The 23,107-nt window shown below is 36.2% G+C and overlaps 1 protein-coding gene across 5 annotated transcripts in view; it reads right to left on the bottom strand.

The window, feature by feature from the left end:
• PAN3 (poly(A) specific ribonuclease subunit PAN3) overlaps positions 1-23,107 on the bottom strand; it is an 81,375-nt gene that overhangs the window by 8,667 nt on the left and 49,601 nt on the right. For 2 of the 5 annotated variants that reach the window (XM_065050877.1, XM_065050900.1), the window contains 11 exons: positions 19,668-19,915; positions 18,997-19,101; positions 18,287-18,344; positions 16,960-17,121; positions 16,667-16,783; positions 16,462-16,563; positions 8,456-8,621; positions 7,946-8,033; positions 2,717-2,856; positions 1,740-1,869; positions 1,199-1,288 (listed from right to left, as the gene is read on the bottom strand). In XM_065050877.1, the coding sequence (XP_064906949.1) occupies positions 1,199-1,288; positions 1,740-1,869; positions 2,717-2,856; positions 7,946-8,033; positions 8,456-8,621; positions 16,462-16,563; positions 16,667-16,783; positions 16,960-17,121; positions 18,287-18,344; positions 18,997-19,101; positions 19,668-19,915 (1,406 nt within the window). The remainder of the gene's footprint in view (positions 1-1,198; positions 1,289-1,739; positions 1,870-2,716; positions 2,857-7,945; positions 8,034-8,455; positions 8,622-16,461; positions 16,564-16,666; positions 16,784-16,959; positions 17,122-18,286; positions 18,345-18,996; positions 19,102-19,667; positions 19,916-23,107) is intronic. The other 3 variants (XM_065050891.1, XM_065050906.1, XM_065050884.1) reach the window with 2 other exon arrangements.

Genomic DNA, 23,107 nt, shown 5'->3' with positions numbered 1-23,107 from the left:
AGAGCTGAGCAACAACAGTGGCACTAACCCTCCAGGTATTCTCTCTGCAGGCTTGTCAGCCTGTAAGGCAGGGAGCTCTTATACAGAGGGGATTAGAGGACCTGAAAAACTCAGGCTTTGCATGCTTGAATGGTGTGACATGCAGATGAGAATATTAAGGTGAGGAAGCAAAGGGACAGAATAAAGGGGTCACCATTGTGTGAAACGTAAGGGTTATGAAAGTAACAACATATTCCTGGCTTCAAGAAGAAGTTATTAACTACATACAAACCACTTCCAGCTTCCGAATCCTTAAGGTGTAGATAACTGTGTGCTTGAATATGAGGAAAAAAATATAATACATGCTAGTCTTGTACTAAGCACCCCCTAAGCATCTGCTTTGAGGCAACAATGAAGAGAAGGTACCAGGCGAGACTTAAAGGATAGCTCTGATGTTACAGAAGATGTAGTACTACAAACAAGTTAGTATGACAGCTAATTAGCAGCTGCTATTTATCACTGCCAGGCAAACAGCTATTGTCAAACTGGGGGCTATGCAACAACTTGGATTTGTAGTGGCTCTGCTTATCTGCCAGTGATAAGCAACTGCTGTAAACACCTGACTGAAAATGTGGAGTGCTTAATGCTGATTACAAAAAAATCTCCATCTTTGTTATAGGAAAAGATCCACCCGCTGAAATTTGTGCAGTCACACTGAGTCACTTTAACATGAAATTATCTTAAACATCTTCAGAGCAGGAGTAGTGACTGAATGTGACAGAAATAGTGAGCACCCATTATCTACACCTTTGCATCCAAAGTAGAAATGGACTTGCTCTTCCACAGCTCTTTACTTCTGATAGATTTCAAGATCTTTCATTAAGGAGGGAAAACAGTTATCATACAAGCCAATGGTGGAGAAGTTCAGAGAATCAGTTCACAAGAATCCAAACCATCAGTCTGCTGCCTTTTAAAATAAAAATTGTCAATGAGGGCATGTAAATGAAAGGAGTCCAGGACTTGATTAATTCCTTAAAAACATAATATCCTATCTTACATATATAGGCAGCAACATGGAAGCTTTCTGTAATGTATCTCTGTCTTGTTAGAAAATCGTGTGGTCAGTGGCTTCTGAACAGCAGACACACTTTTCCTGTTGAACAAATACACGTTAACGTGGGACAAAATACATATTTCCGTTGTAGCCAGCACTTGATACCTTGACTGAACTTGACACTCTAACCAGACCCCCACAGCAGGAGGGGCACACTTCAGGGAAACTGAGGATGGCAGCCTTGACCTCCATGACCTAGCATTCATTTGGAAAGGAAAACATATAAGTGAAGGAATACCGGAACCCAAATGTTTCCAAGAATTTAAAGGTAACATTTTTTGCTGTACAACTTCTAATACAAACTAGACGATATAGCATGCAGTGACATTGTTATTTACTCAGAATGCCACTTTTAAACCATTCTATAAAGAACATCTTTTCCAACACCGCTGGCTGGACATGAATATGGTACTTCAGTCAAAGCCCAGCTGAAGACACACTAAAGCTTGTGGTTATTGGAGCTTTTGGACTTATAATACCTTGAAGCTCAGAGTTCTCAAGTCTGCAGGCACATTACTTAGGCTGGTAAACAAAACAGCATAAAAAACAACGCAAAACAAAAAACAGTAGAAAACAGTCCCTAGTAAGGTACCACTGTGGGAACACTAACTATACGACTCCCAGTAGGAATTACTGAATTATTTACCTTTGCAAGGTCTTCCTCTATAACATCATTTCGCATCTGAGCAGCATCCAACTGAGTGTAGAATCGTGCACCAATCATAGGCATGATATCATTTACGCTGCGAAGCCTGTTTTGGTCAGTCAGCAAATACCTGCCAAGATATTCCCACCGCCCAAAAGATTACTTAAACATGCTGCAAATGCCAGTGCTCTTCCTATTATGATTTTATAACTGTTTGACCCTGATGTCTATTTAATACACAAAAGTGACAATCACAGCATTTCTTAAAATATATATTAACAGAGAAAACATAACTTATATACACCCAGTCAATTATTTATACAAGATGGGAGTGCACTTTCATGGAAACACATAGTTCACCCACTCAAACAGCAAGAACGTACTCAGAAAAGACAGAAGACTCCAAGATTCAGTTTGTCGCGTAACTGTTTTTCAAATAAGGGAGCGGACAGAGATTTCTACTTTTTCCTCTTAGGCTGGTATAGTCACCATTTTTCCTCTTAAGAGCAATAATACACAGACAAGAAAAACTAGCACTCAACCCTTTGGTCAAAAAAGCAATGTGCCTATTTCCCAGCACACTCTGAACTGTGAGATAAGACTACCACATCGCTACTTAGGTCATAGGGAAAAAAGCCCAGGATTGAAGACAAATTGAAATGCTTGTTTGTTTTGCTTAAGCTGGAAATTAAATTCTTATGAGGAGCTTTAACTGCAGTTAGCAAAGAAAGCACATTGATTTGATTAGATATATCATAAAAATACATATTATACAAATTCATTCTAAATTATAATGTTTAACAATGCATTGAAAAGGCATGCAGACAACTCTATGTCAGTAGTTATATCTAATCTTATTTGCTTCTGAAAATATTATGACACTTTCATTTGTATGTTTAAAAAAGTAATAATTTCCTTTAAATTTTTTTTTTTTTTAAACAAACAAAATAACCCCAAATGTGTAGTAGCAAACTTACAAAATCAGATTCTTCAGATCAGAGGAATAGTTGATTGTCACCAGTTCCATTGCTTTCTGCAAATTCTCTCTCTGAATTCCTGATAAAGAATTGCAAGCCAAAGCCAATACAACTTTCCCCAGGGAGATCAGATCTGCTTGCTAACAAGGAAAACACACAGATAAGATTTTTAGTATAGATAAATATTACCTAGGGTACTAGATGGCATTTAAAAAAAGATGGTTCTTCCATAATGTTAGAAGAGTTTAAGCAACTAAAATAAGTGCTATTCAAATCATAGTTCAATACAACTGTCCAAGTTATAGTAGTTAAAACATACCGAGGAAAATCTGTCCCGATACCTAGTAATTTCTAGGTATTACTGAATGCTTAAAATTTACCTATTTTTAGCTTAAGTAGCAGCTTTAGAACCAGAGAGAAGCTCTTAGGTAGCGAGCAGAAGGTCTGCAAAGAGACTCTCCTAACCACCCACATGCTTGCTCCTGAGGAGTTAAGGAGTTGGTGGCAAGTCTTCCTAATATGAGATGCAGAAATACATATCAAGGATGACTTACTACAACAGAAACATCATTTTCTGAACTCATATCTTTTCACACTGGTTACCCAGAGGGGTAACTACGTTCGCCTGCCTCTGGCTGCATGGCTGAGTAGAGCTTTCCCTGCAGCCACATCTCCCAGGTGCTGAGGGACAGAGTAATGAAAACGTTTCCAAGTCTCTTAAAGTCCCTGCTGTTTCCATATCAAATATGATTATGTAGCGTGACTTAAACATGGATACACAACATGGCAGAAGTTAAAAAGCACAGTACTCTTGTAGCTAATGAAGACAGAAACAGGACATGGAAAACGGGACAAATAAGGACAACAAAGTGCTGGCGAAGGAAATGGGACTGACATTCCTATGGAACCAGGGATTCCTGAGTATCAGCATTCCTTCGTACTTTAGCAAAGTAAAACGAGCAAACTCACTCCATCCTGGTGGGAACCAATTTGCTTCCACCAGCAAGTAGTCAATTTGAGCAGCTGAGGACACTACTATAGTACTAAACAGAGGAAACTTGGTGATGTGGATTCTATACAGAGACATCTGTCACCTAGCATAATAGCATTTTCGTTATTTTTTTCCCTTCCAAAAGACTTTGAAATATGTATGTATTTGTACCAGCCATAAGATGATCTTTCTTGTTCCTGCAGTCCTCTACACTTAACACCTTTCAACTTCTAATAATTCATAAATATGTCTACTAAATAAATTTGCTACCATCAAACAACCCTGACCAATACACACAAAACTTAAAACTTCTGGCAAGACCCTGTGAAAAACTAGTCTTCCTTTACAAAGATGTTTTCATAATACAGACTGCATTAGATTTTAAAAATGCTTAAGAAAGAGTCTACATTAACATTAGCCAGGAAATTCTAATTCCAGGCTTCTGTGGGGTTTTTGAGCAACTGACTTGCAACATTAATTTTTGTTTGTTTTGCAAAGGTACATCTAACAGAAAAACTGGCAGACATGACACAACACACCAATTCAGCCTCAAACACACACAATTCAAATTATATGCTTAACTTGTTTTAGTTGCAGAAGTGGCTTGGATTCATTCCACTAATTTTATTAACTTGACCTTCAAGCGATTCAGTTAGTCTGATAGAATAAAGATATCTGTACTCTGCAAGACAATTCAGATTTTGAGCAAGGTGAATTGCTCTCTGGAGGCACCTCACTACTGACTGGCAGATGAAACCCTGCAATAAAATGTTATTACAATGGCCCTGGTTTATGTTTCGTAAGTGCACAAAGACAGGTAGATTTTTTTCCTGAGTCAAGTAAGACAGGGGAATAGCCCAAGAAGACTTAAGGGAGTCAGATTCCTATTTCGGAAGGGATCAAACTACCATCCACTGACACACTACCCACACAGATAGGGAACACAACTTCCCAGAAGCTGGGGTGAACCATCTCTTCTATAAGGAAGAAATCCACATATGCCTATTAAACCCTAATCCTGCTTCTGAAAATGTCAACAGATTCAGCTCTTCCTGCTTCCAGGCAGAGAAAGGTTAAAGGAGGCACAGAACAATTACTAGACCTCCCTGGAGAAGAGACTCCAGAAATTAATGCTGTATTCCTATAGCAGGCTGCTTAGTACAAGCTACAGATCAACCCCAGCCACGATCATTTCCCTGCTTATACTCCATACGAGCTTTTCAGGTATTTATGGGTCACACCAGTTCCTTTTGCCACAGACCTGCCAAAAGACTTTTACTACAGTAACTATCAACAGTGACTCCTAAGTCATACTAAGTTGATTTTCATTGTCAAGGAAAAGCTTTACAGCTTTTAAGTACAGGCTGCCTTTTGTTCAAAAATGTACCTTACATACAACTAATAGCCATTTAATTAGCAATTCATAACTGCAACCTGTAATAACATGTCGTCTTATCTCCTGAAAGCTTTGCTAGTAGAAATTTTATCATCTAGTTCGTTAACAGAAATATTAAATAGCATTAGACTAAAAAGCAGCCCCTCGAAGATAAATTCAGAAACAGTCCTCTTCATTAGTATCTCCCTGTTACCAAATGTATTTAAAATATGTCAGTGAGCAATTTGAAGTTTAATTGAATAGGTACCCTTTCCCTTCTGCAAATATATATTTTTAATATTAAAAAGTATGTGCTACTATGCCAATTGCCCTGGAGATACCTCAGCATTTTATACACTTGGGTTTATCTTTCAGATGTGTAAGCTACTCAAATCTTATTTTTTTACAAGATCCATTTCACATAAACTCTTTGAAAGTGACATTTCTGTTTATCCAGTTCCACTGCTTTGCTTGGATCAATATAATCTCATCCATTCTACAATCCTGTGGATTCACCTATCCTTTTAAGTTCTGGAATTGCACTTAGAAGTCCCTCCAAGTTCCTAGATTTTATTATTTATTTTTGTAAAGCCAACCTTAATATTTCAGATGCCTCTTCAACTAGTTTCTTTAAATTGGGAGATGTGTATGTGGAAGTTATTTTGGTTTGCTGAGTTACAAATATTTACTTTGAGCAAATGTAACCTTATAGCCCTTGTTAAATCAATAAAACCTGTTTTCTCATTTTTTTTGATGGAGAGGACTCACCTTCATTTTATTCCAAACACAGAAATATTTCTTAAGCCTTTTTACTGCTTTCTACACCACCATTTACCATTTTCCCATCTGTATCTCATGCCTGACTGACACAACACTGAAGGACTCAGGTGTGAGAAATTATGTGCTGGAATTTATAAGACTTAACACCTTGGTTTTAATGTAAACAGACATCATATTTCATTTAATTCTTTTTAGCTTCCCTTATTGTGCCTTCATTTAACTCTGAAATGATCATATAAATTCATGTGTTTAACAAAGATTGTAAAGAACAATTGCATTCCTTTTGCACAGCCTCTTGCTGTTCAGTCCAACTCCTTCCTATCTATATTAACAATGGGAAATGGCCAGAAAGTGACAAATGCTAACAAAAATACCTTCCTCCACTGAAGACAGCAACAAGGAAATGCATATTAGCTGGGCAGCAGACCAAGAGATAACCTACATTTTTAACAGTCACAGGAGTCTCAGAGGAATTCAGGAACTGGGTCATGGATCAAGAGGAAAAAGGACAAGCAGCAGCTGTTATTTTGTAATTTTATCTGGCTAGGACAAACAAAGGTAGAGGATGATAAATGACTCCTGAATTTCAAGGAATGAACTCAGTCCAGAATCTCTGAATGAACAAAATGGACAGTGAAAGCCGAGCCCTTCTAGAGGAAGTGACTAAAAAAAGGCAATACAATATTTTCTAACTCCAGTTTAGATCTTCTAAACTATATATTTAAGTGTATTTCTTTTCCGGATTAGCAGTTATTCCTGAACAATTTGGATATTAACAATGTATTAAAAAAGCAAAACCATCCCCCCAAACAAATATAGGCATTAACAAACAAGTTAGTTGCCAAGTGTTGGGCTGCCACAATGGTAAATGTTTTTGACAGACTCATGTACCTGCAAGTATTTTTAGACTTGTACCTCCAAGTACATGAAATGTTTTGCTTTAAAATTACTTGAATGTCACAGTATCTCAGGAGGATCTCTATCGCAGATGCAATTAAAATAAATTTAAAGTAGTATTTAGGTTTTAAAAAAAATCTCATTACAGTTTTAGACACTGAATCCCTTGCTTGCATGTATTCCTATCTTCTCTCAGCTGTCTTCCACAAAATTATTACCAAAAGCCCATTGATATGTAGCTTAGGGTGAGCACAGAATCCTTTGATGTACTACTCAAAGTACACTGAAAATGGCTTTACTGTATCATTCAAAAAAAAAGTTGCTGTGTTTTAGGACATGGTCTCCAATAAACTACTTTCTGCCTGGCCAAGGTTCAAACATTTCATTTATTACTGGAAGACACTGAATAAGCAGATTTCTCACAGTGAATAAGCTCAATTAATGAAAATAAATTAAATCCAACTCCCTGCTGTAGTCTTTCACTCCCAGTATGGACAGGGTATGTGATGACTGCTGAAGCAATGTACTTGACCCTGAGTGGAAGAGGCCTCCTGTACTCAGTGATGTTCCAGGTCACTGTGGAATAGTTTGTTAAGTCTAAATGGATTCTTCTTAATTCAGGAACTATGCAGAGTCTACACTTTAGAGAATGTCAGGAGAGCACAGAAAAACTAGGAGCCTAAAATAAAGGTACACTAGAACCTTTTAGGACTGAGGAAAAGGCCTTAGTGCAGTCACTTAGAAGATCTTACTCCTCTGTGAACAGGTATTCAATACTTATTTTTGTTAAAATAACAAAAGAGACAGAGCAAGAACTGTTACTGGACCATGATTTTTTGATCTCTAACACTAGATTTTTCTTCTCCTTCCTTTGATAAATTTGTTTTTCCAACCACTTCTAACTTTAGTTCGTTGAATACTAATAATTCATCCTGTTTGTTGAGTTAGCTAAAATTTCAGAAGCAAAAGAAAGCAAAATGAGCATTCTCCTTTCTAAATTACAAGCAAATTTCAACAATGCATAGCAGAATCAAGATCAAATTAGGAATGAAAAAAGTACAGTTATTTAGAGACAGACATACTGGACTATAGTTTAATTAAAATACTTGTCTTCCAAAAGGAATCACACTGGTTTTCAGTATTCCCTATGTCAAGTCACCAACCTAACTATGGTCTGTTGCCTTACCTGAAATTGAGCCATTAATGCCAGTGGATTATTTTGACTGTTGTCAAATGTCAACACATCAAAGATGCCAACACAATTAACTCGTAACCTTTAGGAATGAGAAAAAAGTATCATTAAATTTTGTTGTTTACTCGATTTTTTCCTGTAGTATTCATAGAATACTTTGATATGGTAAACGTCATCAGTACTCAGTAAATTACTATGAAGCAGAAAATACTAGTTTTACTATTTGATAAAATAGTAAACAGTCTTCAGTTTACAAATAAATCAACAAATTTCTAGATTGCCAGTAGTGGATCTGAACAGTACTTTGAGAATAACACATAAGTTTTCCCAAAATATGGTTACAGAAGTTTAAAAAAAATTACAAGTTTTAGCACATTGCCTCATGCCAGTTAAAAGTAACAGAACTTCCTAGTCAGACTTTGCTATTTCCCTAAGAGGTACATGGTCAGCAGCTACCCTGAACACAGATCACAAGAAAAGAGTGAGAACTAACACTTCCATCACCTTGTTTTGCCTGTTACTAGAATCTTTGTTGGATCCATGACTCGGCACGCCAGCCCTGCTGTGTGAATGGTCCGTAAGGCAGAACTGAGCTGCACAATATATGCCCATATCAAGGACTCTGGAAGCAATCCAGCATGCTGCCGTGGTAGAGGTCCATCGTGCTGACCTAGAAGCAAAACATTGCAAGCATCAATAGATGGCTACTAATCAAAATTCAAATTAGAATATTTTGAATTATATAATTAACTTACACATACATTTCATTCAACTCTTAACAGTCCCCAACAGACATACCTATCATACTTTAATAGTTGGTTGGTTTGGGGCTGAGGTTTTTCTTGTTTGGTTTAGGCTGGGGTTTTTTTGAAGGATACCATGGTTTAAAATGTTGACAATTCATTAGGTGGTATTATTTTCCCTCTCATATTCAGGAAAACCATGCTGATTTTAAAGTTTAAGATGAATAATCAGTATGAAAAGAGCACTAAGAAATCGCTGAAAGTAGGTGGTACATCTAAATATGCTAGCATTCTGAAACAATCAGCATGTACCACAACAGCTGCAACAAATCTCATTTTACCCCATTTATTGTAGGAAGGCTTAAAAATTACACATTCTCTATCATCTGATAAGACAAAGAAAAAAGTAATAAGCTAATTTCAAATTACATGGGCAAATCAGACTGGAAGATTTGGTGGCTCAACATCACCGGACACAACTTCATGTATGTTCTGCTGTGACCCAGCTCCCTGACAAGTCATCACTGCATGACCCCTATTCTATGTGCCATATGAAAGCAATGCACCCCGCCCCTTCTACATGAATTTATAGTCCTCGTGTCAAAAACAAAACTAATTCTTTGCAAACACACACTCAAATTCTATGTTAAACTGTTTCTGAGTAATACTGAGCCACAGATGGAAACAGATAAAGATAACAAATGTTATTTTTAGTAAGATGGGTATAATACAAAGAAATTGTTACTGTTACCATGGCATGAAGCTGAGGTAAGAGAAGAAAATACATCCACAGTATGACAGTGCATCTTAATTTTACAAAATAGGATAAGCATTTTTGAGGTTGCCTCACTACTAGTTTTACGACCAATAAAATCATCAGTATTCAGTAAAATCACATAAGCATCCAATTCAGTTGTAAACTGACTGCACTCCTCTCTTCCAAACATTTGTTTCTTGGGGGTTTTGAGTCTGTTTTGTTTGTTTGTTTTTTTCTTCTCCCTATGGGAGCATATAAACATCTATGCACTTACTCAAAATAAGTTTGTGTGTCCTTGCATGTGTACACACATGTATATATAATTAGTTAAAACATGAAACATTACTGAAAAATTTTTAGTTAGAAATTTTACTGATTTGGGGGTGATGGGTTGGGAGTGTTCCCAGCTTTCATTTCTGAGCTTTTCTTTATTTTTAAACTTTAGATCATTTTTCAAGTTCAAGGTGCTTTGGTTTAGATTATAAAGATCAGGACTGACTTCTTTAAACAACAATAAGCCTGGCATGTCTGTTGAAGGCTGAATATAATGAGATATTCTTTGGTTTTTTTTCTGGCCTCTTGATGAATCATTATGCAAATCACTTCCCACAAACCAGCATACCAGAAGCCTCACGTAGCAAACTTTTTCCCCCCTCGTAATTTTTGTCATTCTGAAGGAGAGAGAATCATGACACAAAAACAATTGAGGAGATATAGCCTCCTTTATTAGTTGAGGCTCTTTCTCTAGTTACTACTTGCTATGGAATATAATCTACACTTAGCAAACAGCAACATGTGTGATATGTTTAACAGGAATACGTACGGACACTGCAAGATTGAGTTATCTTTGTATGAAAAAAGTATGTCCAGAACAGAAACGTTGCTATAATATCCCAAAGGCAGAGAAAAGCGAAAACTCGGGTGTTATGTTTCTGCATGCAACTTAAAAACAACAGCACTTGGCCTTTAATTCCCAGATAAAAGCAAGGTAACCAAGAGAGTATCCAGCATACGTTGAAAAGCTGAAAGATCAGAGTTCAACACAGCTTCTCCCCTCTATCAGAAAAATCTCTATCAAGCAATAACATTATTTTACCACTAGAAAGACTAGCTTGAGGCTACAGGCAAATCTACACTGCTGCTACTAGACTGGCTGGTTGCACCCCACTTTCACATATACTACAGGTACAAGCTGAAACACTGGAGAAATCAGCTTTGAAATGCTGTCTTACACACACACATATATATGTTTAAAACAAGTAAGATTTAAAGCAGCCCAGTTTGCTGCAGTGCTGACTATAAAGTATGTGCTCCGTTGGCCCGTCAGGCCTGCCACAGATGGCCTTTGAGCAAGGACATGAGACCCAAAACCTCATTCTTTAGGCAAAATACACAGTGGAAAGCTTTTGAAACAGTGCTGAACACAGTGGAAAACAACACAATATAAGAAAATGCTACAAAAATGATCCAAATTAGGAGTGGTATTTTAGAGGTTTCAGGGTTGATTTGAAAAAGGGCTTCCCACCACAGGCTGGATCCACAGCTGCAACATACAAAATTTCAGATTATGTTCTTCCCACCTACTGCAGGGCAGATTCACCTCTCCCACTACCTTCCTCTCTCTAAGGTGCAGAACACAGATACTAATGGAGAAGATTAAAACTTAAAGAACTGCCATTCCAAAAACATGGGTTATCCATTACTCCTCTTTGCTGTATTAAGAAACTCATTGTCAGCATTATTTATTTATTTGTTTTTAAGTTCTGTGGTATGATGTTCTCAACTTAGCAAGAAATGTCCCCTTTGCACTAGTGTGCATGTGTATAATACTTTTTTGTTTGTTTAAAATGCATTCAAATGAAATCCAGTTCCTCGGAGCAAAGAACGCCAGGGATAGTCCCAGGGTGGGAAGGAAGAGTTGGGACCACCAGCAGTAGGACCTGTTTTACATCACCAGAAACAGTCAGGAAGCATGCTAACAAATCACAATCCTCAGTTTTAGGGGCAGGGGAAAAAAATATATATAAAGAAAAAAAAAAAGCCCAGTGAAAGATTTAGCTGCTCACAAACTGAACCTCTCAGGCCTGTAAATCAGTCTTTTACCTTGAGAAGTGTGAATTGTTCAGTGTTTGCTCAGTGTTCCCAAGTTACAGTACTGCAAGTAAGATAAATGCCATAGCCTTCCTTTCTCTCCTTTCTCCAGGGAAACATGAGTTTCAGTTGTACATTTCCCAATTTTCAATATACAAAAAGGTTCTGAACTACTAGTGCAGCACTACATTTTGTAAAAGTCTAAATATATTGAAGGCCTTAATTGACTTTGAAATAGTTGTAGCTTCCGGCAAAGGTATGTTAGGATAATTATTAGTCAAATATTTTGTCCTCAACAACATCACATTGACTTTCAATATTTGTAGATTCTTTCCCTTCATCACAGTCTAAATACACAACTTATTTGATTTTCAATTGAAGCAGTTTATGAATGAACATTCAGCAACTGTGGATGCAAAAACTGTAAAGTTAGAAGCAAAGTCCATTTTCATGCATTACATACTACTACTACTACTACTGTGTCCAAAAGAAAGAAAGGGTCCAGGAAAATTGCTTCTCTTCTTCATTAGAAAGTATTTGTTTGCTGAAAAGCTGAATCTGTGGTGCTGAAAACTACTGTTAACAGCATGTACACCAATGTTTAATACTCAGGGCATTTTTAATAAACAGACCAAAGGACAAAGGCATGCTTATCTCTGCCAACCACAAAAATTCACCAGGACAAAGAAAAAGCCTTATTGGCAGAAGTGGCTAGCTATTGTTAACTTGCCAGGATTTTCTACCTGACAGTTTTAAAACATATAAATTCCAAATATAGTTAACCCATTTAATTATTGGACTGCTAAGAACATTTCAGTATGTTTGGGTTAACTTGCTAATTTAAAGAGAACATCACTTCTGCAGAGATAAATGTACTAACATGTATTCGAATCTGAAGTGGAGAAATATCAGAAAGGTGGAAGAAAGCCAACAAGTTCTAGAATGATAGGTTTAATGTTTAGACACTTTCAACAGAAATTAAAGTGTTTTGAAACAATATGAGGAATGACAATCAAACAAAGAGGAACTTTACAAATCAGTGTACTCTGAGTAATAATTAACTGAAAAGTCAAGCTCCTGATTTTAAAACTTGTGACAATTTAGGAAAATACAACATAACATTGGATTATCACACTGTACCACCTAAAGAGGACACTTCATCGAATAAAGAACACAGGCAATAAATTCTATAGAATTCAGAAGTAACAAAAATATTAGTTTACAGTATAAAAACAAGCTGCTATTTTTTCCCACACCAATTCCCTTCCAAAGTAGTTCTGTATCAGAGTCTGTAAATGGCATGAAAAAAATAAAAAAAAGAAGAAAAAAAGAAAAAGACTGACCATACTGACACCAGTGACATGCAAGACAGCTATGTAAACCATCAACCTCATCTTTTAACTGTCAAAGTCTCATGTTGCCAACTGGAGTGTTCAACATAAATAAGGTTGCATACCTGAAATCAAATTCTCTGAGTTCACTGATCAGGTTGACAGTGTTGTGCCTCCTAAAAACCTTTAAAAGCAATTGCACTAATCTGGGCCTCATGCTGCAGAGTACCCAACTTCCATCCATTCCCCTGCTTCTCTTGGGAGTCTCCTCTAGGCAGGCAGACGGCCAAGAAACTCTGTGAGGGGACGGAGAAAGGATCCGTGAAGGCAGGCAATTCTGAGAAATCAAGTTATAGGTATGCAATCTTATTTTTCTCTCTTACATTGCTCCTTCTACTGAGGACCAGCCTAGAAAGCAGCAGTTACCAAAAAAGAAAGGCCAGAGCAAAGATGTGCAGAAAGATTTGGCAAAACTGGGGAATATCAAGTGACTTTTTTCTAATTTATCTAATAAAAAGACCGGAAAAGAGGTAAAGAGAAGTGTTCCAGGCAGGAGATAGTTATTTTCCTTACATATCCCTGTAAACCCTGCTGCAACAGCTTCTTTTAATTAAATACTTTGGTTTGGCATAACAGAAATTGACATCTTATTTCTGGTTTCAAAGACTGCCCCTGCCTACACAACTAAGTTGTAGTAGGTGAAATAAATCCTCCAGATAGCCCACGAGCCTGTTTCAAAGACACACTAAAATCTGAACAGCAGCTTACAATAGATACCCGAGTGTATGAACATAAATAACTAGAATACTCTTCCAGCCTTCAATGATTTGCAGGTCAGAGAACTCCTGAGCTAGACATAGTGTCTTTGTAGTTAACAGTCCTCAAGTATTTTCTCCCCCATGAGTAAGCTCACTCTCCCTCTGAACCCAGGCAAATGTTCACAATAATCTGTGACAAAGTTCCAAGGCTTAATTATCTTTACACAGGTTTTGAATTAGCTACCTGGCTAGTTTCATTTGTCAGCGCCTACTTCTAGGTTGGAAGAAATAGCAAACTATCGTTGCTTATTTATTTTTTGCTTTAGTCTTGATTTTTCAGATATCTACTATATTCCAGTAATTTTTAACCCCACCATATTCCATGTGTAACTTCAAGAGCATGAAAAGTACTGTTCCATTTCACTGTTCTTCCTACAGAAACTGTTCTGTGACTTTGATTATCTCTGTCACCTCTTAGACTTCTTTGCTGGTCTTCTACACTCTTCAGATTGTGTAAGAAGGACCACAACTACAGATCTGAGTGTATGATGCACCCATATCTTGAACATAATGTCTTCTGTTCCATTGTTTACTCTCTTCTTAATAATCTGCACCAATCCATTTCCTATTCCTGCTATTCAGCAAGAGGATGATATTTTCCTTAATTTACTTCACTATAGCCCCAGATCTATTATTATTGAGCGGTAACAGCCATGACAAAGGCAATCATTTTATGTTTATAGTTTTGTTTTCCCCTCAATCACATCGGTTTACATTACATCACCCGCTAGATTATTGCCAAGAGTCTTGTAAGATCCTTCTGCAATCCATCACAATTGGCCTTTGTTTTTAACAAATCAAATAATTTGGTATTATCAGCAACACTTGATGGACCATTCTTTATCTTCAGTGCAAATAAGTGAGTGTGTTAAGAAATACAACTCCCAGCACATATTCTTGTGAGATTCCATCAGTTATCTCCCTTCACTGTAAAAATCAACTGTTCACTCTTACTCTGCCTCTTATCTTCTGACCAGTTAATAACCTGAACAAGGATTTTTTCTTTTGTCTCATGGTCACTTAGTTTCTTTTAGAGACTCCAATGGACTTAATTGAAAAGCCAAGATCTTATCTACTAGATCTTCCTTCAAAGGACTTCAATAGATCAATAAGACATGACTGCCCTTTATAGGAACAAAATTTTAATTCATTTCCAGTGTGACAAAAGAATGACCCCCCAAGAATTTTATAGTAACTTCTATTTTACCTAGAACAGACATCATTCTTCTGTAATACTCTACAGAGGTATAAAAACATTACAAGGACTTATTTACATGGAAATTGAAACCATGGGTGGGAGACACTGGGAAGTCAAGTTCTGCATGTAACAATCACTAACCTGGTAGCAGGTGTTCCAGACATGTCCTACCAAATCAGTTTCACATCAGGCTCAATGAATTTGTAATTGCATTCTTTGACTTGCCATAGGATACGAGAAGTCAAATTAGGTTTCTCTGTCTGAGATACCACCAAAACCAATGGTGGAAATCAAGTTCCAAGGTCACTTATACCAGTCAGCTCAGAGCAAAGCCAGTGGGAATTATTTGGTATGTAAGGGCTCTACAAACCCTTGGAATGTATTCACTCATCACCAATCCGTTATACTCTGATCTATCAGATAGCCAAGTAAAGTTTTCTACGTCAACTTTTGAAACAGATCAAATTCACAGCAAAAGGCTCCGTTTCAAAAGGCACAAGAAAAAAGAAACATTAGTTTCTAATTCTCTTCATACACTCGCAGCCTAAAGACACTTAGGGAACACCTATTAAACAAACAAGGCCAGGTCAGAGTCTTCTGGTTGTCACTGCTGCTGGATCTAATTTCTGGGTTGGTCCTGCATCGAGCAGGAAACTGAGCCAAGAGCTCCAAGGGTACCTTCCTACCCAAAGTCCTGTGACTCCATTCAGCAATGAGCACACCTGTTTCTCAGCTCTACTCATAGCTTTGGCCTATTGTGTTCCACACTATACCTGGACGCAGTTTGTGGGACTGTGTGGGTCACAAACTGATCCTAACAGACACTATGATTGGCAGCACAGTGGTTTGGTGTGGAAGAGGCTTTAGCCTTTAGTCTGTTGGGCAACTTGCTGAACCACAGACAGATTGTATTTACGAATGTATAATGAATGTAACTTTAGTGACTCCTTTGACGTCATAGTATGAACCTGAAAAAAAATCAGACCTATGATGTGAAGTTTGTGTCTGAAAAGAATATGTTACAAGGATTTTTCAATCCATTTCTTGTTTTAACTAGTACTTCACATTTCAAAACATTAAATAAAACTCTGTCTAATTGGTCTTCATAATGCTTTATATGGAAAAAACATTTGTAAATTGACACAGCACGTGTCTTCTATGACTTTTGAACACATCTCCAGTGTCAAGTATCACCCAGTGACAGACCTGTAACCTCAGAGTTCTTGGCTTTCAGTCCTGTTCAAACTTATTTCCCTGTCAAAGAACTGTAATACCCCTTACAAAACACGAATTTTGCAAAGTAGTTATAAGTCAAATATGACCAGAAAAGTAAATTGCTTATTGTTAGACTTTCACCTTAACTTTTAACTGAAGTTACACTTTTCTTTCAGAAAAAATTACATGCAGAAATTTTACTAGTAGAAAGTGAAGAAAATTCTCTAGTCCAAACCCTCATGCAATATGACAGAACTGATTAGCTAAAAAATTAAGTTAAACAACTATTTCTGACCAGCTACTTACTGCTTAAGTATTGGAAATAGCTTACAGAAGTATTGTATGTGTTTTCCTTACCCCATTTTCGTTTTGTGAAATAGGCATCAGCACTAGGGTCATTGAAGTGTCTGCTCATCATAGTCTCTCCTCCGGCATGAAAGTCATATGCAAACACAAGAGCTTAAAAACAGAAACATGTGACAATTACTAACTCAAGCATATTTAGAAAAAAGTCAACACATCAGATGGAAAAAAAGAAAGCAAGCAAAAAAACCCAACTTACAATGTTCTCCAAATGCTTTAGTGGTAAATACTTCACGCAAGGTTACTATATTTGAGTGCTGAATTTTTTTCCACATGTCAACCAATACCATGCACTTCGTGTTAACAAGACGAAAACCTAGGGGGAAAAAAAAAAACCACAAACAAAAACAATGGTTTAAAATGTAATGTTTTCAGGGAAAGTTTTTTTATTTTAACATTTCTTCTAAAACTGCTGAAATGCAACCAGATGTTAAAATATGACTAGCATACATAGGAATGCTAATCCTAATGAGACAACTCGATTTTTCTCACCATGTATCCTCCGAAGGCAATATGGCAGGTCATCTTTACTATTTACAGCTTTATAGCATGATGTAATGTACCCAAAGTTGCTCGTTTTCTGTATCCGATTGGGTGGTGGCAGTGGTTCTAAGGGAAAGAGACTGTGGTAGCTGTCCACTTCCGCAGGAACTGCTAAAATCAGTTTATACACAGAAACACATTAGGTGTCAGTTGACTTTGAGAAAGTTACTACAGCAGCAGAGTAGATTAAAATGACTACCATTAATACGTAAGTTCTTTGCACCACCTTTTAGGTGCATGTAAGGTTAAAACATGCTATTTTTGCTTTAATACCAACATATAGGTTCCTTGCAAGAGATTCCACAGTGCTAAAATAATTGTCTTCAGAAAAACAGCTACATCTAGTTAAAAACAAAACAAAAACACAGAATAGAGGAACAGTTCCACCTGCCATTTTCTCATTTGCCTTAAAAAGTCACCTTTCTGAATTACCTTTCTTTGTTGGTTTTTTTCCTGCACAGATTCATAAAGAAGGACTGAGTTCCATAAAGACCGTAAGAACCCTGTTTTCATCACAAAGAGGCAAATTTGAATCTTGTGTTGTAACACAGTGGTTTTGAAAACAGATAGAGTGGTGCTGAAGGCTTACAAATCAGATCAAAAGATTACACTTGCAAGAAGAAATACACTTGTACAGCATTTGGATTAGTAAACTAAACCACATTTTTTACCGTATAACATTAAACACAGATTTGAGAAGTAAGGATACTGCAACCAAAAAAAGCAATGTTTAAACCAATCTGCATACAAAGTGCAAATTCTCCAAAAGCTGAATTACAATGAATAGAACATGCTTCTCCTACCTGACAACACGTACAAAGCTTTCTCTGATATACCAGCCAATTCACTTTAAAACAAACTAGTTTGTTTATATACAGCCTTCAAGAACATATGCATCCTTTAAAGGAATACCTAATACACACAAAGTAATACAATACAATACTGTTTTCCACAATTCTTTGTTGCCTCAATGATTTTTCCTTTCTCACCAATTTTAAGTATTCCTAACCATTCAGGAGTTTCAAAACAGAAAAAATTGACAGAAAAAACCTGAAAGTAAAACATTTTAAAAAGGAACAAATTTCATGTTCCTGAAATACTTCGATTGTTGTTATCCACAGCTTAGACTGATGATTCGTGAAAATTTAAAAACACAAAAAACTTCACAAAGAATTAAAAATAGGTGGTTTTTTGCAAGATGTTGTTAATATTCTTGAATATGTATGGTTGCAGAACAATATGATCACAGTTTAGTTTATAAGAAAGACGCACTTACCAGGAATATCAGCCTGATCAATCTGGGCCATGGTTATTAAATGTCTGTTGATCAGTTCCTACAGAACAAATTAAGTCCAGTTTTTGATCATTATAATTCAGCTTATGACCTTCAATAAGTAACGGTACACTGTCTTTGAAGTACCAGCTACTTGTAGTAAAACAGTGAGTTGATGCAAGTGTCTACAACAGGGGTGGGGAGAAGACAACTACCTTGAAAATGTTAATAACAAAGCATATAAATGCCTGAAGAAAGGAGCTGCAGAGGACACATTAGCTAGAGCTAACCTTGACAGAGTCACCTACTATAGCAAAGCTGAAACAAGTCACAGCCAGCCCTCAGAGAAGGGCTCATTAACACTTGCATATACTTTCATTTCAGTGAGAGATTTTAAAACTGAATAAGACTACAGCTCAAAGGAATGCTACATAGATGAACTCATGCACACCAAAACAATACACAAAACAAGAATGTATAGCTGAATAGTAAATAATGGAACACAGATTAGATTTCAGTCGTATATGTTGTAATCCACCTCCACCCCCTGTTGTACTCCACACATGACAAGACTATTTTTTTTTTTTAAACTCTCCACAGGGAAAACTGACTACACAGATTTTGGCTTGCTATTTCTCTTCTACTATCAGTAATTTTCTAGGGCTTTTTTTGCCAAGATATTAAATTTTCTTTTAAATTCCCTATCATCTTACCTGTCTGAGTTCATCTGCCATGAAGAAAGAAGGTGCATTTGCTTTTGGCTGCATGTAAGCAACATGAGGTGCAGCTGGATGGTAAATGTGGTAGTTTGGAAAAACCTGAAAGTAAAACATTTTAAAAAGCAGTTTAAAATACTTAAGGATAGGGAAAATTAATATTTCTGTCACCCTTTTAGGTTGAACTACTGAACTACAAAGTCTTCATGCATAGTACATGTTACAAATATACTGTCAAATACACTACAATTGCCTTATGTGATATTCACTACCAATGATTTCAAGAGTGTATGTATGTACATAGTTATTTTAACGTTTCTGTAATTGCCTTTTCCCCTTTACTGTAAATAAAAGTTATTTAACCTATCAAAACAAAAATCCCAATTTTTCATGTTTTCTCATTACGTATGTATGCAATGAGATACACAAAAAAAGCTTCTTTTTTCTATTGTTGTAGGAAAAAAAACCTAAAACTCTACACAGAGCTAAATGAAAAAATATTTAAAAATTCTCTGGTCCTTAAATTTCAGTGATTTTGGAGAAAAAGTGAAACAATTAGAAAGACAAATCTTCATACAGAATAAGAGTTTCAGGGCATTAAGAACAATCATATAAACCAATTCCGCATTTAGAAACTCCATATAGTTCTGTATTGAAATCAAACATACCATTCCTGTGACAGGTGCTGGAGTTGTATCAGTGTAGAAGTATGTGGTTCCACCCACTGTCTCCTTCTGGATCACCTGGCCAGTAGATGGAGGCTGAGAGACAGCATTAGCGACAGAAGCAGAGGCACTAGTAGGCACCATATAGTTTGCTGGGTTAGGAGTATGACTTCTTCTTCGAGGAGCAGGAGATGTATGAGGAGTTATTTTGGGCGAATGGAGAGGAGAAGATCCTGCTGATAGTGACATTCCTTAAAGAAACACAAGAAGATATTCTTGATCAAATTTGTCATGAAAACAAATCGGCAATTTGAAAAAAAACAAACCACAAAAAACAGCCTTCACTACCAAGAATATTCTACACAGGTGAGATGAGATGCTTAAGGATTGCTACATCTGCGTGAAGAGCTAAAAGGGAAAATATTAAGAGCAAGACTGAACAGATGAATTTTCCCAAAAATCTTTGCTTAATTCAGAGGAAAGGGCTTGGAAACTTATGATCTACATATAAAGAACTGGAATGAAAGACGTAGAAGTAGTAGAAACTGGAAGATGAATTGAATTAATGCTGTGTCTAGAAGAGACTTGATTAAACTGCAAAAAGATAAAATATTAAGGCCTGTATGATAACTGAATGTTCCTGTAACAGTTACATGAGCAGTCAGTGGAGCTTGCCAAGCTGTAAATCACAACACCTAATTACATGTGTACCTTTTACTAGAACCAACTCCACAGCTATGAATATTAGAGTTGGATCTCCGGTAACTGTCGTACACAAATAATCAATACACAATATGCTACTTTTAATAATTTCAGAGGAGAAATTATATGTTTTCCTATAATTATTCTATTCAAAAATAATCCTCCAAAACATCTATTTCATACGCAACATAGGTAACTTCTAAGAATATGAAGGCTCTTAGACATTCATGCTGAGATTTAGAATTATTTTAGTGACCGGTGTTCACCCTCAACATTAGACAGGCAACTCAATTGAAACTTGAGAAGCTCAGCTTCTAAACAAAGCACATCAGTATGGAAAAACAGGGACAAATTTTTTTGCACACACACTTTTTAGTTACCAAAAACTAGTTTAGTTACTTCAAGAGTCATTGTACTCAGAAATTTCAGATATGCTTATTTATAAAAGTAGATGTCAAAGAAACCTCCCAGGGATAGGAAGAGATAACCCTTCAGAAAACTAGTATTACGCGTAGAATATCCTAGGTATCCAAGTACTCAGATTAATACAAAGGAGAGAATCCATGAAGCTTATTGATGCTCAGTTCAACTTGGGATGTACTTTCTCTTTTTTAAGAGTCAGAATTATATTAGCCATGCTATATTATTTTTTTTGAATGGATGCAAGATACACAACTTTCATATTTAATGCTCTATGGACATCTGAGAATTCTTCTCTAGTTACAAACTCAGCTGGTATTCATTTGCCTAAATTACTTCCATTTATAAGGTCTACTGACTAGAGTAAAAATGAACAGCAACTTTTTTTCATACACAAATGTTAGTTACCAAAAAGTTCTTTAGTTATTTCAATAAAGAGTTATTGTACGCAGAGTTCTCAATATGCATCATCAGTAACATGTAGGAGTGATTTTACATTTGTGTCTACAGCATCATAGTTACATCCCTCCTACTTTTTAAAAAAAAAAACAAATCACAAAACCAAATAATTTTAGTTTAATGAGTAGTTGGGGAAAACTATTTTGAAACTATATTATCCTAATATAATTAACAGAATATTTGTAACCTTTCATTTAGCTCAAATCATTTATTTTTTTGACATTTCAAAAACTACACATTTTAATTCAGCACAATTATTTCTTTTATTTTTGGAAGGTGAATAGTTCCAACAAAATAAACAAGATATTTCCATGTAAACCCTAAGGAAAATCTTTAGTAGGGTCTCTTCAGACATTTATTCTTTTTATAATATAAGAATATGAAAATTATAAAAGTATAATGTCTAGACTTTTTTGGGGCAGAGCTTTTCATTATATTAATACATGTAAATGTGCATACACACAATTTATAGATAAGTAATACTGTGGAATTGCTTGCTGATTAGTATATTAACTTAATAAAATGTGAATTATAATAGGCACTTCTGAATGTTTAATTTTTAAAGTAGTTCTGAATGTTAACATAAGTAGCCTCCTAAAAATCTCTTTACAACTCAGCTGTATGAATGTAAAACATTACACACTGCGATAGCACTGGTTTATGCTACAAAAGAAATTAAGTTTCCACTAAGGTAAAAGTTGCCTTGAGTCACAAATACTTCAATATTTCACTAGCTGCTGCACAGACGGCTACATTTTTAACAAAAGCCTAAAACATTAATGCATTCTTAATCCATTGTGGGAAAAGAGCAATTCCAAAGGAAACAATATGTTACTATTAGAATCCAGAGGCTACTAAAATGGCCATAAAACTGAAGCAGGTCTACAATTTATGCCTATGATGTTCAAGGGATTCTCTTCATCCAGGGGAAGTCACTGACATGTCTTTTTCACTCTATTCCCATAAAACACAGTATTAACTGAAGTCCTTGCTAGCATGTAATGTCTACCAAGATAGAAGTAACTGGCTTCAAGAAACTTATTTCAATAAAGCATTCAACTGTAGGAACCAGGAAAAAGACCCAGCAGCCTTCATATATACTCAGGAAAAATTAACCGAAGACTTCTCTACTTTGAAACAAAAATGGTACATACAAGATACAGTATACTGTAAATCTTATCTTAGAAATGAAAGTGATGACTTGCAACCTTGCCGAAATTATATTGCGACCTTCTACTGAAAGTTTCTCAGAAGAAAAATAATCACTAGCAGTTCTTACTGATACAATTTCAAACAATTTCCACTGCAAGATTTACTTTCTTAAAAATTTATTCCTGCCAGAGAATGGTTACAAATACAAATCCTTAATATCCTTGCTTGTGTATTAACTCAAGACTGAAAGCAAAGGAAGACATCCAGAGTTATACAAATTTTTCCAAACGACCTTCCAGCCTCAGTTATGTCTGATTTTGGAAGGACCTTGACAGTTCAATGAAAATCATCTGGTGGGAAGAACATACAGGCTTCTCATTTGCCGATACACATGGTGAGTTCAAGATATGAGAGAAGCCTAACTACAGTTTGGTTTTAAAGTACTAGAACAATATACCAGAAGAAATTTGCTGCTAGTGCTGCAGTGGATAGCAACAGGCTGAGTCGGCAAATATTCAAGGTGACAGATTATTCTGAGACACCCTCTGTAGAATCTAAATAAATATTAATTATGAGTCCAATATCACAAAAAAACTCCTCTAGAACACTGAAACTGATGCACAGCTAAGTACTTACAGAAGCAAGTAATTGGGTGCCCAAACCCAAGCAGATCTCAAAAATTTCATTAGTATTTCAATCAGTTAAAACCT

Source organism: Columba livia, chromosome 1, assembly GCF_036013475.1.
Source record: "Columba livia isolate bColLiv1 breed racing homer chromosome 1, bColLiv1.pat.W.v2, whole genome shotgun sequence".
NCBI classification, from domain to species: Eukaryota; Metazoa; Chordata; class Aves; order Columbiformes; family Columbidae; genus Columba; species Columba livia.
The sequence above is the reverse complement of the archived record's forward strand: the minus strand, read 5'-3'. Positions and strand labels throughout refer to the sequence as shown.